Consider the following 17642-nt stretch of genomic DNA (forward strand, 5'->3'; position numbering starts at 1 on the left):
GAGTCCAGCACGCTTCAAAGGTTTTGGCTAGGCTCACGAACCATGGGGACGTGAAAAAAATAATGATCCAATTATATATATATATATATATATTATCCATTTAATTCACATTATTACAAATAAAATCGCTAATTTGGAAATTAAAGCTAGTTGAGTGTTGTTTTTTATTTTTTTAAAAAATTTTATATTATTATTTTAATAAATACATAATATATTTGAAAATTATACTAGATTTTCATTTTTTTAAAAAAAAATTGTTATAAATTCAGTATTCCAAACATGTCAAATCAAAAAAAATATTTAAAACAAATGTCTTGTCCAGTGATAAGTGTCTCTGCTGAATTTTGAAAGTGCCACTCTTTACACCTACTAATTTAACTTATAACTCTTCTTGTCTTGTAAAAAATATATATATATATATATACAAAATTTCGCGCATGTTATTTTTATACGTTTAAAGGAAAAAAAATACTTATTATATTAATTACTGAGAAGCCATCATTTTCTCGAGAAAGTATGACTAAGCTACAATACCGCTTGGTCGCCTCATAATAAGCTTAATTTACATTTAAATATATGCATATATGTATATGTTTGTAGGAAGTCCTTATTTATTACAATACTAATAGTTTGGCAGACATCAAAAACAATTTGGAGTATTAGAACAATTTCTTTATGTAAAATAATATTAAACATCAATCTTTTCCTTATTGTAAGTTCAGACTTTCAAATATGAAAAGGTTAAGCGAGTGTTAGAATCTAGTTTGATGCATTAACGTGCGAATGCATCAAACATAGTCCTACAAATGGTCTAGAGACATCAACTGCAAACCAGTGAAATACATAATCCCATAAACATCTGGCTGAAAAGAAATGAAATCATCTCAATGATACAAAAAGCACAACTCCACTCTTCTAAAATCCCATGTAAAACTCAGACAAGAGTCACAACACTGATTCAACTGATTCACAACGATTAAGGGACTAATTCAAAGTGACAAGTTGGTTTCATTAACAACGATTTACGATAACAATGGTGGCATCCGTGATTAGCACATTCTCACTTTATACCATTAATCCCTCTGCTGCAACATCACAGGTACTGTATTTTTCGTTTTCTAAATAATATACAAATAGAGTAGCAAGGATCCCGAGTACCATCTTGTCAGTCTTTGCCGAGCATATGCAAATTTCATAAAATTTCTTCTCCGGCAGATCTGTCAGCTTCAGCACTGTTTGCACATTATTGCCTGCTGCCTGCATACCAAAACTCACATTCACGTTCTGAAAGCGAAAAATCATGCTTTAAGTTGTCTGTCATAAATACCGTAAGTAAGTTTCAAGCAAGCACGAGAGAATGTTGAAGTTCACTAATACGACTGATCTTTCTAATTCAGATGACAATTTGTATGGTTCTTTGGAGTATTTCCATTACCTGTTATCTTGATTTCTGGAGTGCTATTTCCTGCAACCCCGGAAAGGAAAGTGTTCAAGTATGTGTGGGGAGCAGAAAAGGTTCTTTTGGGTTCTACTATTAACTAAAATAAAATGCAAGTCCTAATCAAATGTTTAGGAGAGACAAGCTTGTAGAATTACCATGTAAACGGTAAAACCATTTGACCTCAGTGCACCTTGCTGTCTGAGAATATTTTATTCTGATCATACTGAGAAGAGGGATAAATGTTTTTAGGAATATGTACAAATGTCTGGAATGTTTCTCAACATAGAATGCATTTTCTGCTTACTTCTGACACACATCTTTCTTGGTTACATATCTATACTAACATTCCCTTGCCGTGTGATATATTCTTTTAACAAATGAACAACTAGTATTTTCAAAATTATAGTATAGTAATTGTTGGCGGGAGCCTCGTGCACTGGGCTAGCCCTTAAAACTGGCAACGTAATTTTAAAAGTATCATCATAAATTTTGTCACCTTGATGTTAACAATGAACATGGCACGAAGACGCAAAGGATTGTTTGTCCTTTTGGATATTTCAGAATTAGCTTACCAGGGCCACTAGTTAGATTTAAAAAGAAAAAAAAAAAAAAAATCATGTTTATTAATATTAAAAATTACAAATAATTTTAGGATATAGAAACAAAAAGCGAATGTTATAGAATTCAGCAAAATAAAAATAATAAATAAACTTTTGAAAATACATATATGCATAAAAGTTGGTGACAGAAGATGAATTAGGTCTTAAGGGTGGGGAGAGAGTATATATATAAATTCCAAGTTAAGGGAGAGAAAAATCAGAGGATTTAATGATAAGTGCCTCAAGAGTGAAAATTTGCAGCGTTTAGTAAAAAGAGACAAAATTATATAGAAAGGCGAAAAAGCTACATTGTGAAGTAGTTAAGTTAAAATTATACAGGAGGTTAAGATTGAGAAGAATATGCAAAATGTTGGGGAGATTACAGAAAACAAACTTTTTAACAAATGTTTCATCGGGTCAGGTTGTGCAAGGTAAAAATGCATTGATAAAAATGAAAATTGATAGGGAAAAAAAACCTATCTTGACCAGCCGCCAGACCTCTTCGACATATTTCATTATCAGAGATAAAGATTTCCATCGGATAAGAATGATGACATTTCTTATCCAGGATAATGAATGACGACGTGGTTCAACAGGGTGAGGATAACCGTGGCACAATTTGAGAAAATCAAAGGAATAAATCATATTCCCGACAAATCTGGCAACAAACGATCTCTTCTGATCTCGCACAAGCCGATCTCCCGCGGGACCAATTTGATTCCAATCGACAGCTATAAATAGGGCACCAAGCCGTTAAAAAAGGTACGAGAAAAAACCCCTAGACATAATTTACATAATTATTATGTGATATGGTTCAACAAGGTGAGGATAACCTTGGCACAATTTGAGAAAATTAAAGGAGTAAATCATATTCCCGACAAATCTGGCAACAAATGATCTCCTCTGATCTCGCACAAGCGGATCTCCCGCGTGGCCAATTTGATTCCAATCGACAGCCATAAATAGGGCACCAAGACGTTAAAAAAGGTACGAGAAAAAACCCAAGACATAATTTACATAATTATTATGCGATACGATTACAAGTACTAACTTGATCGTCGGAGGGTCCTCGGCTGGCACCCCACCTGTGCCATTCGGGATGACGTCCTTTTGTTTTGCAGGTAAACGCTGTCGTTCTGAGTCTCGAGAATTTACTAAAGGGACGAGCTGAGTAAAGCTCGTAAAATTTAATTCCTTTATTAAAGGAGCGACGACCTGAGTGAAGCTCGTATAATTTATTCCCTTGCCAAGGGAAGATTACCCAAGGGTACCAATAATAGTACCCAAGGGTACCAAAAATAGTACCCAGGAGCAGAATACCCAAAGATATTAAAAATAGAACCCGAGGGAAGATTACCCAAATGTGCCAAAAATAATACCCAGGGACAGAGTACCCAAGGGTACTCAAAATAGTACCCAAGGGCAGAGCACCCAAGGGTACCAAAAATAGTACCCGATGGAAGATTACCCAAGGGTACCAAAAATAGTACCCAAGGCAAAAAAAAAAAAAAAGAAAGAAGAAGAAGAAGAAGAAGAAAGTACTTTTCACATGAACAGTACTCGAGGCACTCTTCCCGAGGGAAGAGTGCCCAGGGCAAAAAAATAAATAAATAAAAATACTGTTTCAGTGAACAGTGCCGAAAAAAAAAAAAGAAGTTTTACTATTCTAGTGAATAGTACCCACGGGTACTGTTCCCTCGGGAACAGTGCCGGGGCCCAAAAAAAAAAAAAAGAAATTTTTTTTTTTTACATTCCCAAAGTTAGACGAGCAAGCTTGGGAATGGGGGGCAACTGATAGGGAAAAATAACCTACCTTGACCAGCCGCCAGACCTCTTCGACATATTTCGTTATCAGAGATAAAGATTTCCATCGGATAAGAATGATGACATTTCTTATCCAGGATAATGAATGACGACGTGGTTCAACAAGGTGAGGATAGCCTTGGCACAATTTGAGAAAATCAAAGGAGTAAATCATATTCCCGACAAATCTAGCAACAAACAATCTCCTCTGATCTCGCACAAGCGGATCTCCCGCGGGACCAATTTGATTCCAATCGACAGCCATAAATAGGGCACCAAGCCATTAAAAAAGGTACGAGAAAAAACCCCTAGACATAATTTACATAATTATTATGTGATACGATTACAAGTACTAACTTGATCGTCGGAGGGTCCTCGGCTGGCACCCTACCTGTGCCATTCGAGATGACGTCCTTTTGTTTTGCAGGTAAACGCGGTCGTTCAAAGTCTTGAGGATTTTCGCATCAACAAAAACAAAAAGAGTTTAGAATCTATACCATACCTGGTATGTTTTGGTAATGTTTAGGGGATGATATTGTGTCTTGGCTAACAAAAATATTCAATAAGATAATAATGACTGCTAAACTGCCAATGAGTGGTGCAATGGTATTACAGTACCAAAATTGTAAAAATTATTGAGGCATTAAATTAAGGGTAAATTACAGGGACCTCCTCTATGGTTTGCCATAATTACTCGGACCTCCCCTAAAAACGAAACTAACCTACACAAACCTCCCCTATTAGTGACGGACTGTCAAATGCACTAACAAACCTGTCTAATTTACCGAAATACCCTCAATTTGCTAGGATAAATGAATGATGTACCCGTATAAATATACCTTTCACTTTTTGACTTCCTTAACTTTTCCTTAGCCTATAAGCTCACTATTGACCAAGTAATACAGCCACGTGCACCTTCATGTCCTTCCATATTGCTTTGTTGCTTTTCTTTGATTGTTCTTTTATTTTATTTCTTGGGTCTTTCCATTTGTAGAGACTTCTAGAGAGAGGAAGATAGATCTAGATTTTCTAGAGAGAAACTGTGTGGGAAGTCTGTGTTGACTTCTAGCAAGATGCACGCGTGATCGGTCGGTGGCAAGGACTTGAGCTCTAATGCGGCAGCAGATTGGGTTTCGCGATCAAAGAGTTCACAATTGGTTGGGTCTTTTTTGAAGCTTGCCGGAAATGTGTATACGAAGCTCACCGGTTGGGTACTATAGTTTTTCCAGTTTGGGTCTCGGTTGGGTCGTCATTAATTCAGATCTTCTCGCAAATTTGGCCACAGCAGTTGGGTCGTCTTTAGCTCGTCATCAATGGAGTTCCAGTTCAGTTCTTTGTTCACCGGAATCAATGGAGGTTTCTGTTCAGAGCTTTCATTGGTGCCATAGTTGTAACTTCTTTCTTCACTGGAGCATGGGGGGTCGTGGTTAATACGCTTTATACGTGTCAATTGATATGTGGGTTTGCTCTAAATAAATAAAAATTAAGAACCTTCCAAGAATGTTACCGGAAAAACATGTACAGTAAATGCAAATTTTATATCTATATGTGCACCAGTAAAAAAAAAATAACAGAGATCTTATGCTTGAAACTGGTAGTTTGGTGGTAGGTTCAGTTTATTTATTTATTTTATATTTAAATTTTACAAACTATATATTAGTGCTGCCATCGATTTGAGAGGGAGAGAAAAAGAGGGTTAGAGTTGGTGAGGAAAGATTGATATGGGTGTTCCTGGGTTTGGCTCCGAAAAAATGGGTACTAAGAACCCGAATTCATATGGGTTAAATATGTTGCATTCTGTGTATATATACATGTTATATAGAGAGAGAAAGTTAGTAGAGAGAGTGTGAGGGAGGTGATGGAAATGGTGATGGTGGTGGTTGGCCAGGTGAATATAATATAGAGAGAGAAAATGAGTAGAGAGAGAAAGTAAGAGAGGAGATAGATGAAGGTTAATATAGGATTTTTTTTTTTTTTGATAAGTAAAATATAGAAAAAGCACTCAAAGGGTAATATAGGAATTTTAATAAATTCAGTACATGACATTAGCAATTTCCGTCATTGACTTGCGTTGACTGTGACATAAGGGAGATCCGTGTAGGTTAGTTTCATTTTTAGGGGAGGTCCGAGTAATTTCCCAAACCATAGAGGAGGTCCCTGTAATTTACCCTTAAATTAATGTGTCCTGCTATGGAACTTTGGGAGAGACGATTAAACAAGAGTAAAAGATGTGGAACTACAATAACATAAAATCAATTTGGAACTATGCCAGGGATGTAAATAATGGAAGCTAGAACCTTTTTTGATAAGTAACAATGGAAGCTAGAACTTACTGAGAGGACTAACGAAAAGATGTAAAGAAAAGAAGAAGAAAGATATTCATATCGCATTTATAGACCTAGAGAAAGCCTACGATAGGTTCCCTAGAGATATTATACGGTGGATTTTAGAATATAAAGGAGTCATAATATAGATATCACGAAATGAAAGAACATGTACCATGGAACTGACTATAATTAAAACAATTGCAAGAGAATCAAGCCATTTTCTAATTACTTTAGGCTTACATCATAGATCAACATTAAGTATATATCTTTGTATAATTATGGATTAGCTACTAAATAACATTCAGGATGAGTTTCCATGGTATAGCTTTTTGTCTATGATATTATTTTGGTCGATAAAACTAGAGTAAGGAATATGGATAATTGTCAGATTAGAAGTCTGGAGATAAGCTCTAGATCAAGATAAGTAGGACTACAAAATATATGTGAAATGAAATTTTAGTAAAACTTGAAATTCAAGTGGGATGTGCAGAACGGTCAACAAGCCAAACTTTTTCTTCTCCCGATAGTAAAAAAATAGCATGTGATTCTAAACATGCTAGCTCTTGTTCTATCAATGTGTCAAAAAATTTCTGACTTGTACAACACATAACCTCAGTACTAGATTCTAGGACCTCCAATACAAGTGTTTTGACTTAATCTTAAGTTAATTTTTTTCAATGAGTAATTTTAAATAAAATGTTCATATTCACATTTCTAAATTTTTTTCAAATAGTCTCTGGTTTAAGATTTCCAACAATTTCACAAATAACTTTTAACCAAATGTTTGCCAACTTTCTTCAAAAGCTATGACAGTGCATTTATACTCCATTATCCAAGGGCAATTTATCTTGTGATATTAAGATCAAATTTTGACATCAGTAGGAAACCTTAATTGGTTAGATCACAAAAAATCATGTTTAGAGTATCCATTGGTAAGTAATAAAGAGTACAAAAAATAAAATAAAATCATGCTAAGAATATTCAGACCTAAGTCATAAAGAAGAGTACAGCAAAAAGTTTCAACTAAAAACAAAGGCACTGGAAAAAATAAAAATAAAAATATATAAATTAAAGTGAGCATTTTTAATTTAAAAGAAAATATAAATGATGTTTCAAAATGAAGATTTTAGTACATCATGAAACTTAGTTAACAACCTCAAAAAAATGCCATTGCACAGTGTGTTACTTGTTAATCAAGGGTGCTGGGACTCGGGAGGGGTGAACTTTGACTATTTACATAAAGTGACTACCCTCAAGACTTGAACCAGTGAATACTCATTGGGTCAAATGACTCAAATGTAAATAACATTCATATATCTTGCAGAGGACATATACGATCATATCCAAACAAAGCAGTAAGAAAGAGAAAGCTACAAAGAAATAGATAGTAGCATTACCATCAGCCACATCATCAGGGGTAGCTCTAAAAGAATCCAATAGCTCAGGTTTCCTTAACCAGTACTGTTGAAGCCTCTGCCTTGCATACTCCATGTAGTCAAAGTCAATTTCGTTAACATGTTCCTAAAAGGATGAAAATGATAGGGTTAAATTGGGAAGTTTCAAATGGAACTGCAATTCTCTTTGCTACCTTAGTATCGTCTCATCCATTAAATGAGTCAACATGTCAGGTGCAGGCACCTATTATTTGATGAATATTAGGATGGAAACAGCTCTAGGTTGATATGGAAATTGAATGAGAAGTTGAGAACATCTCGTTCATTTATTTGATTACTGGTGCACTCTTAAGTAAATCATGCACCAGAAATCATTTTTCACTAAGAAACCATTGGAGCTTGAACCATTGACCTCCAACTTGTGGGCCCTCTCAGTAATTACTTGGGCTGAAACAAATTAATGTTTATGGCACTATAGTTTCTAGTATTGCACATCTATCAGCGGAGCACTTGGCATAACTACAAATGTAAAATACAAAAGCTTAAGCTACTTCAGAATCTTTTAAGGTCATTTGGGTGTCCTCTCACTCTCAGCCATGCAATCCGCGTAGGCACAGGTATGAATGTGGCATACTTGCTGAAACGACCCTCCACCACAATGATACTCCCACGCCCGTCTGACTTGGGTAAAACTGTGATGAAGTCCATGGTATTGCCTATCTATCAGTGGAGCACTTGGCATAACTACAAATGTATAATACAAAAGCTTAAGCTACTTCAGAGTCTTTTAAGGTCATTTGAAAGATGGGTTTACAGAGATTTGATTCTCTCTCTGTCTAGTTTCACTTTCCAACTTTCACAATTTCTTGCTTCAGAATCTCCTCTGTTTCCCTATGTTTAGGAGAGCATTAATCCTTCTTATCTTCTTATTCCCTTCCTTTTTAATGCATTGGACACTTCCTAGAAAAATTAGTTCAATCTAATTGTTATCAATCTTTCTGGATGATTAATATAATATAAACAGAATTCTAATCACGAGTTAGGGTGAGGTATAAGATACCGATATTATTCCCCATAAGCCCCAAATCAGATGGCTTGCAAGAGTATACTTCTCAACGTCTTGAGCTAGCTGCTCCATTTCCATTTCCATTTCACTAGGTTGATAACCTGCATGAAGATTTTTAAGTTCAGAAATGATGGTAACAATCCACTTTTTCTCCCTTAAAAAAATAAATATAGTCCATTTCCATTTGTTAACAAGTTTGTATTTCTACCGGAATTGAATGTCTTTGATTATTTATAAATATATTACATTTTAGTTTCAGCAAAAGACGGGAAAAGAATTCCTTCTGTTGATCCTTCTCCAAATATTCTTCGTATAGGCGTGTATAATACAGAAACCCTATTGCAAAGTTGCATATCACGCAACACCTTTTATTATTGACAAAAGTAATCAAATAACTGCAGTCTCAACACTTAAAATCATGCATATGTGCATCATTTTCCCTTTAAACAACCAGAACTAAAAAGATGCCAAAGAACACCTGAGGTTCCAAAATACTTTTCAGTTGTTTTTGGATTGATGAATTTGAACCGAAGGGACTTGACATTGAAATTAACCGTTATATAGGACTGACAATTAGAGTTGGATTATGAGAGCTTCGAGAAATGATGGAGGAGGAGGGGATAATACATGTCCAAGTAGGATACTAGTACAAGTAGAATCATTATTGGGTTTGATTCAAAAACTCCCTTTCACCTTGTTATTTCAAATCCATCAACACACCTGGAAAGTCCATCCATGGATCTCATTAAAGTAAAATATAAGCCATAAAAAGATCTCATTAAAGTAAAATCTAAGCCATAAAATCCTTGAGCAAGAGATTTGAACTTGAGGTATTAAATCCAGATCCACTCCTTTCAGACACATCAATACAAAGTTACACAACCTTTAATCTTTTAATAATAATTTTACCACTGAAGGTGCATATTAAAGATTTACATTCTGGTCAGTAGAAAGTTAGAAACTAAAATCTCGACGTGGTAGGAACAATATGTCCTGAATGACCTTCAGGCTATGTTCAGCTGCATGGAATTGGAATTGGTGGAATTGGAGAAAAGTTTAGTTATTTTCTCCAATTTCAAGGCTCCAATTCCATGCAGCCGAACATAGCCTCAGGGTCATGGATGTTGCATAAAAAACAATAAATGACGTAAAAATTGGTTACTACCTGAAGAACTCAAATACATACGCAGAAATCTTTTACGCTCCTCCAAACCTGTTGGCAATTTTAGTCAATAGAACTCAATTAGATTCAGTGACGAGTCAAACACTTACAATGGTATATTCGTGGAAGCAATCAAAGTAATCGAACATAGGAAGGAAATAAATTTTGACAGTCACGCACCAGGGTATTTACTGAAGTCCAAATTATGAGGTGTTTCTGTGTGATAATCGGCGGCCATCTCACAAAAGTGATTTGCTATATCATAGGCAACAGGGTTGTAACTTGCATACTCATAATCCTAGTAAAAAAGAGGTAAATTTCAGGGGCTCTACAACTTAAAAGATTCAAAGATGTTAAGAGAATCAACAAAGAACAATATACCAAAAGGTTCAATCAACAAGGTCCATGTCTAAATCAAATCATCCTTTTTCCTAATTTTATTTATTAATATTGTAAAATAGAAGGTGACTACACTGGATAATGACCCTTTGTAAAAGAGGAAGGGGACAATCTGCTGTATAACCTCCAATAAGAGAGACCAGAAAATATCCAACTTCTCATTCAGATGAATCAAACTGCACATTGGAACTCTAAATAAAATAGTGAACTATTGCCTCTATAGCCATGGTGGGATAGTCTGAGTGAAATCTTAAATTCTAAGCAAGGACAGTGCTCTATGACAGAAATATTCATGAACTTTCCAACAGATTCTGCAAGTAATGACCCAGGTAATAGAGAGACAAGCCATCCAAAAAACAAAATAAAGGCAAAGTTTTTAAGAGAAGATAAAGACTGCAGCTTGGTATCAAGTGTACCTGAGACATATATCTTCACTTGACCTCAGTTAATGGAAAATCCATGAGACAGGTCATCCCATCACTGCCCCATGAGACATTCAACTAGGTAGAGTCATAACTTACCTACATGCCATGTGAACTAGACTGAATGTACATATAAGAATATAACCACTCTAGATATATTCGTTATACGAGTAACATACCACCTATATTGGCTAAACAGATAAATATTATAAGGCATAGTAACAGAAGTATTTGAATCCATCATTCAAAAAAATAATAATAATAATCATAAAATCGAAATGTCTTCCACCTTCCTTCCTTTGAGCAGGACAAAAAAAGGTTCTAGAAGCATGTTTAAACTAAACATTAAATGAATAACAACCAATATTGATCTATGAAAAGCTTAAGCTCTTATCATTTTCACATGAATGGTGTCATCACATTGCTAATCTTTCTTATGTCTGATTAATCTTGCTTCCACAGTTGTTCCAGATGGTATCAAGTTTCTATGTTCAGATTTTTATAAAATTGATTCTTCTTGTATGGTTCCAAATTCACTTTCTATTATTCAGTTATCCCAAGAGTTCTCTAAATAAAAGAAAGATCTCACAAGCTGCTGATATAGCTCAAGATAGGTCTTTTACCAGAGTAAGAAGATGAACAGGATGGGAAAATTATGTTATTGTGTCAACAAGTCGAAGTTTGACTAAGGGTTGCAAGGTGTCTATTTAGATCCTTTTTGCCCAATTCAAAGTAAGGACCATTTTAATATAGGTTCAGACTGGTCCAGGTGCTAGTATATAATTTCATCCACCAGTTAACCAATTCCAGACAATAAAATATGCACAGTAAAATTTTAAAAAACAAGGACACAAGAAACTGAACAAAAACCAGCCCCAAGACGAACACATTGAATCGACACCAAATGAAGGCCTAAAGGCAACAAAAGCATGAAAAAAGAACACACAGATTTTTACAAGCCCCTAAGAGCAACCACTTTGTGCAATTATGCAATTATCTCTCTCTCGTATGATGTGAGGGACCCAGTGTGTTCCCTAAAAGTCAATGGTACTGGGAGGGGAAAACAGTAAATTAGATACAAACATAACCTTGGATTGCACAAAATGGTTGCTCTTGGGATCTTGCAAAAGCCGATAGTTATAGAATATTCAAAGATTTGGAAGAAGGGTCCCATGAATTGATATCATCTCTCTCTCTCTCTCTCTCTCAAATACTCGTGAGCACAATTCAAATGAATCTAAGCAAGTCAAAACAGATCGGTTACATCAATAGAACGAAGAATATTAATAGGCAATTCAGAATTTAATATGTATATATACAAATTCCATCTAATCCCTTAGTTCTACAACGTATTGTTGATCACATATACCATAGAAGTGTTAAGAAAATAATAAGTGAACTACACCTATTGCCTAGATGTTGCCTTTACCCACGAAGATCCAATCACAATAAATATCATAACAAGAAATGTTCGGTAGGAGACTGACCACGTAAAGTTTTGTCTCTAAAATTTCAGAAAGAAATCAAGATACAAATTAATCACTCTAAGGAGATACTTACAATTAAAGTGATTAATCTGGTCTCTTCATCGAACATTATGTTACCATATTGTAAATCGTTGTGGCAAAATCCAATACGTTGATCATCCGTTGACAATTTTTTTTCCAATATTGATATTTCCTCCTCTAGGGCATCGAAGTGAAAGGCCTCAGCTTCTTCCGGGGTAGACATACTTTTGGCCGCATTAAGCCAATTGCTGAAGCATATGTAAAAAATATATTTTAAAATATGTACAGCTGTAGTATAAAATGTTTTTGTGTTATAAGTTATAACTGAACCATGATCTTGCTTGAGGTTCATATGACTCGAACCCCATTCATCAAAAGAGAGGGAAGGAAATAAAAGAGAGTAAGATCATACCGCAGTCTAACCCAGAGGAAGGCATTCTTTGGACCAGGCATATCTATATCATGAAACTCCTTCATTTTAATTGCTATAAGACCAGATGTATCTGGATCACACAGATCAGGTGCTGATAAGGTCTGTAATTCCCATAAGACAAAGAAGAAATTTTAGTTGTTTGAGGAAGGATACAATTGAGTAGTTTAATATTCAAAGGGAGATGAAGTGATGAACAACTCCTCCTTAAACTGGCACAGTTCCAATTATTAGGTGATATCCCTAGTTAATTCATACTTGAAACAACACCAAGCATAATTGAACCACCATAATCATCATCTACAAACCCAAGCAACAAGGAAATATATAAAGAAGTTATGTTTTCTTAAAAAAAAATAGTGAAATTTGAGCTGTAGCATATGTGATAAGTACTCAAAATATAGAAATTTCTTGCGTCCCAAATCTCCTTCACAAATTTGACTTACATGTGTATCATGGGCTCATATCCTGATATAATTAAACTGTCAAAATTAGTCAACCTATTGGTGCAAGATACTAGCATATGAGGCCCATCAAAATGCAATATTTACTTGCATTTCCTGCCATGTGAATTCTATTCAGGATATCATGAACATTTGAAGCACTGTTTGAGTAAAACTTGTGCTTTAGGACAGGCAAAACTACTCTGTGTGGTTGTGTGTGTGTGTGAGTGTGCCTCTAATAAAGAAAACAAATTAATTTCAGAAAATCAGTAGATCAATTAGAATGAACCCGATAATTTGATGATACAATGAAATTCAACAACTTAAGAGAAGGTATCATAAACCAAATAACATAGAGATGCCTAGAGTTTAATAACTACAGATTTCAAAGGAGAATGTCATATTATTCTATTTCCATGTAGAGCAGCACTAGGATGCTAATCTGTAAGCTCCAATTACGTTATGAGAAAAAAAAACATTTTCCAACTGTTTGAACATGGCATGGAGAAAACAAGGATAGTGGTGTCTGATACATATATAATAAGTTCAGACACCAAACTCAAAACAAAACAAAGAAAAAGAATACTGCATAACTGTCGATGCCCAAAATTGTGTCCTACAAGCTTATACCACCGTATTCTGACATGCCAAAATCTTTGAAGTGGGGCACCAATTTTGAGGAGTATAACACATGTACCTACTAGAAAAAGTACAACACGCACAAACACACAAGTGCCCCAGGCTGGACTACAGAAAAAGTACAACACGCACAAACACAAGTGCCCCAGGCTGGACTTTAGTTTAATAAAGAAGTATCCTTACAATGTATTAAAAGAAATTCCAGGAGATTTAGTTGTTTTATTTTTATTTAAGGTCGTTCAAAAGCATTCACAAATTTGGTTCTCATTTATATGACAAAATTCAGTCACATATCCAACCCCCTAGAATATCCTGACTTTAGATCCAGAAGCATAAGGAATTAGCACTAATACTAGCTACTTGAAAACAACGGCATCTTTTTACGAAAAACCTAAAACATTAAATGATTCCCAATCTCCAAAGCAACTTCAGGGATTCTCAGTCTCTAGATAAGGATTCTCAGTCTCTAGATAAAAAGAAAATTCAATAAAATAACTTAACATAGTAAATTGCGTAAAAGTACCCGTGCATGAATGAACTCCTCGAGTCGCCCATTCTGAAACCTTCCAAGAAGACGAGGTCCTTGCCCATGCTTGGACATGAACTCAAATGTCTGGATTTCAATGTTCCGGTCAAAGAAAATCCCCACACCCTCACCATAAATTCTAACCAATACCTTTCGTGACTGTTCTTCATTTGTCGGCCACTTGATTTGGTAGACCTCATTTGTCATAGCACCCTTCAGTTGAATCACTTGCAATGCATCTGACTCAACTACATCCCCCCAGCTGGAAGCCAATGATTGTAGAATCCTCTTTGCTTCTTCTGGTAAACGACCTACTTTATTGTCTATGGCATTCTCTACAGCACCCATAACTAAAGATCCACCAATATGCAGATGATGGCAAGAAATTCTAGGGTGAATTAAAATTTTCGATGACGGAACCTCTTTTCTGGGAAAAGACGACAAAATAAATTAGATTTAGATTTCATTCACGATTCAACTAATTATTAAACTTTAGTCACACACAGAAGACATACAATAACCACCTCAAATGAGGCCTAATAATATAAAAAGCACCTTGTATCTCAATCCTTTAGGAAAATAGACTGTAAAACCTCAACCTCAAAAAGAAAGAAAACAACCACTACATTTCATAGTCTCAATATTCTGAGCAGAAAAGGTTATCTCATATGTAAATACTTGTTTCAATAGAAAAATAATACAGGAAGAACAAGGTGTCCTTCATGGAGATACAAAGAAGAGATAAAAACAGCTACCTAGTAGTACACAAAATAAAAGAAAACAACTTTCAAAACTCAAAAGGGCCAAACAGCACTGATCTTATTCAACCAAAAAAGTCATGAAACATTCAAAAGCAAGTCACAAACCCTAAAACATGGACCCATGAATTGCTAAAGATCACTTATAAATATTTATGATTAAATCATTGCCAACAAGTTTGCCATCACACTTAGTATCTTTGTTATTATTGTTGTGCCTTTTATGGGACAAGAACGATAATATAAGACCTTACCAATTAAAAGTATATTAAACTGTCCGCGTGTGTGTGTCTGTCTGTCTGTGATGTTTGCTAATTACTACTATCCCAAAGCACGGATACTTCTATAAGGGAATCCTATTGATACTCCTTGAATACTCGCGGTTATGTGTCCAATGCCTCCTAAACGTATTCATCATTGAAAATACCTTTTTCTTTATTTTTTTATTTCAAACACATATCCGATACTTCTCATATACATAGGGGCACATATCCGATACTTCTCATATACATAGGGTCACATATCTAAAATGCAACATTTCATAATACCATTATGGTTAGAAAGGACGTAAACTTGACGCTCTTGCAATACAATAATTGAGAAAAAACCAAATAAAAGTCATTACCCAATGCTGGTAATACCCATGCTGGGAGGAAAATATACAACAATAACAACCAAGCCTTTTTCCCAAACTACTTGGGGTCGGCTACATAAATCAATGTTTCCATTTCTCTCCATTTAATGCCATAGCCTCAATCAATCCATGTGCTATCATATTCTCCCTTACTAACTCTACCCATGTTAGCTTTGGTCTTCCTCTTCCTCTAGTATTAGCCTCAATGTGTACTATGTCAATTTTTCTAACTAGCGCACTTAGAGGTCTTTGTCGAACATGTCCAAACTATCTTAACCAATTTTCTTTGATTTTATCTCAAATTTGTGTTACTCCAACCATCTCCCGAATGTGAACATTTTTAATTTTATCTTTTCTAGTCTTACCTAGGAGAAAAATAAAATGAAAATTTTATTATGTCTAATTCAGTCAAAAGTCCATGTCCATGCTATAACTTCATCTTTTTTCATGTGATAGTTTAATATGTAAGCTAGAAATAAATAATACTGGATAGTTTCATATATATATATATATATATATATATATATATATATTGCTTTTCAAACCCTAATTAGCAAGAGAATAGCTTCTATTATGATTGCACTTGTAACATGAAACTGAAAATTAATTCAAGGAAGAGCAGAAATATCGAATTGAATTTAGAATGCGTTTACGAAAGCAGCATCATTTAATAGCAAAAAGCAACAAAAAAAAACTAATCAATTCTCACCTCAAAGAACTAAAGAATCGGAGGAGAGCAGTAGTTTTATGCCCCCCAAACAGCTCTTGGTTTTTTTGGACTGAATCTGGAGAAAAAAAAACCAGAAAACAAGCAGATAATCAATCGTGAGGTAGAGAGAGAAAGAGGAGAGAGAGAGAGACAGTGTGTGTACGGAATGCCGGCGGCGGAGAGTCGACGGTTGAGAAATGCGGAGCGTATAATTTGGGAATTTTTGCAAGGCGCAGATTATACGGGGACAACGCACAGCCGTTGGATTTGCGTAAAAACGATGCAATATACATTTTGTCTTATAACATACAGTAATATTTTACGTCACTGTTAATATATGTGGAGGTTGGGGCATAATTTATGCCCCACCATACATTGGTGTCACACTACCGTCTATCTTTGTAGTTATTCTCTATTAATGCATTAAAGCTGCCTTTTTGTTAAGTGAATCATTCAGGTTTGATTTAATTTTAAAATTGTTTGTTAGGCTACAATTTAGGGTTTTAGGATTATCGTTTTCACCTACTCGTTTACCTTATTATATAGACGGTTTATTAAGCACTTATCTATTTTAACTTATACAACACTCACCTATTTTTATTCGTAAAATATATTTAAGTGCTTTGTTTATATTGTAACATATTCAATTCTATACATAATGATGCAATTATTTTAATATTGTTTAATAAAGAATTGACCTTTTAATTAATTGGTAATATTCCCTCTTTTTCAAAGTGAAGGTTGAGTTTTTGAGCTTCCATGAGGTGCTACAACCAATCGCGATTTAATTTCACAGATTAGTGGTCATTGATGGCCTTACAAAGCCTTTACATTTACTTTTTCTTTCTTACGATCTTATTGATGAGTTTGCATCTTGCTCTTTTTCTTGGATTCTTAAACTTTGCTATAGTACACCACTCACAAACAAAACACATAACAAAAGAAGTTCACGAATGTATATTTATTATATGTTAATGGAACAGAATTGTTGAATCTCACAAGTCGTGTTTTAGAATGCGGTCATGAACACAAAACCGCTTGTTTTATCAGGTATTATTTAAAGATATTCTCTTTATAAATATTGTTGTCATGACTAAAACTCTATATTAGCCAAACGAGCTTGCTCAAGTATGTTTGAGTCAATCTGACTTCACTGAAGCTAGAGTTTAAATGATATTCATGCTCAAATTAAAAGATTAACAATCAAATGTTCGACTTGATTGGAGCCTTGTCCTGCTTTCTTCGTTCCTTTCGCTAGAAAATTCACGAGTCACAAAGTTGGTGATCAGTCCTTCACAGCTAATACGCTTTGGTCACTTCGTCACAATCTTTTCCATGTTATTTGATGCCCTAATTAATGGAGAACAAGACTCGGAATTGGA

At 34.9% G+C, this 17642-nt stretch overlaps 1 protein-coding gene across 3 annotated transcripts; it reads right to left on the reverse strand.

Moving 5' to 3' along the window:
- Positions 1 to 816: 816 nt before the first annotated feature.
- LOC132299452 (probable choline kinase 2) lies at positions 817 to 16572 on the reverse strand. 3 transcript variants are annotated; one of them, XR_009480119.1, is made up of 12 exons: positions 16424 to 16571; positions 16261 to 16336; positions 14157 to 14586; positions 12534 to 12655; positions 12174 to 12369; positions 9973 to 10090; positions 9796 to 9843; positions 8625 to 8731; positions 7568 to 7691; positions 1597 to 1664; positions 1436 to 1465; positions 817 to 1257 (listed from the first exon to the last, which is right to left on the reverse strand). XR_009480119.1 is itself a non-coding variant. In XM_059796064.1 (11 exons), exons 1-11 carry the CDS (start codon positions 16551 to 16553, stop codon positions 1244 to 1246), a joined length of 1395 nt encoding a protein of 464 aa, XP_059652047.1. In that variant the 5' UTR covers positions 16554 to 16572; the 3' UTR covers positions 817 to 1243. The 3 variants fall into 3 exon arrangements, 2 of the variants coding, with proteins under 2 accessions (XP_059652047.1, XP_059652048.1); XM_059796064.1 differs by lacking the exon at positions 1597 to 1664 and having other exon boundaries at positions 16424 to 16572; XM_059796065.1 differs by lacking the exons at positions 1436 to 1465; positions 1597 to 1664 and having other exon boundaries at positions 16424 to 16568.
- Between the last annotated feature and the right edge of the window lie 1070 nt (positions 16573 to 17642).

Source organism: Cornus florida, unplaced genomic scaffold (assembly GCF_030987335.1).
Source record: "Cornus florida cultivar Cherokee Brave unplaced genomic scaffold, ASM3098733v1 CherokeeBrave_3.0.0_Hap2_Chr03, whole genome shotgun sequence".
NCBI classification, from domain to species: domain Eukaryota; kingdom Viridiplantae; phylum Streptophyta; class Magnoliopsida; order Cornales; family Cornaceae; genus Cornus; species Cornus florida.

Excerpts from the sequence above, each read along its gene's own strand:
- LOC132299452 (XM_059796064.1), bottom strand. The coding sequence starts at position 16,553 with ATGTATATTGCATCGTTTTTACGCAAATCCAACGGCTGTGCGTTGTCC. Across the intron at positions 12,370-12,533 it reads TTCCTCTGGGTTAGACTGCG|CAATTGGCTTAATGCGGCCA; the intron begins GTATGATCTTAC and ends CATATGCTTCAG. Across the intron at positions 9,844-9,972 it reads GGACTTCAGTAAATACCCTG|GTTTGGAGGAGCGTAAAAGA; the intron begins GTGCGTGACTGT and ends AATTGCCAACAG.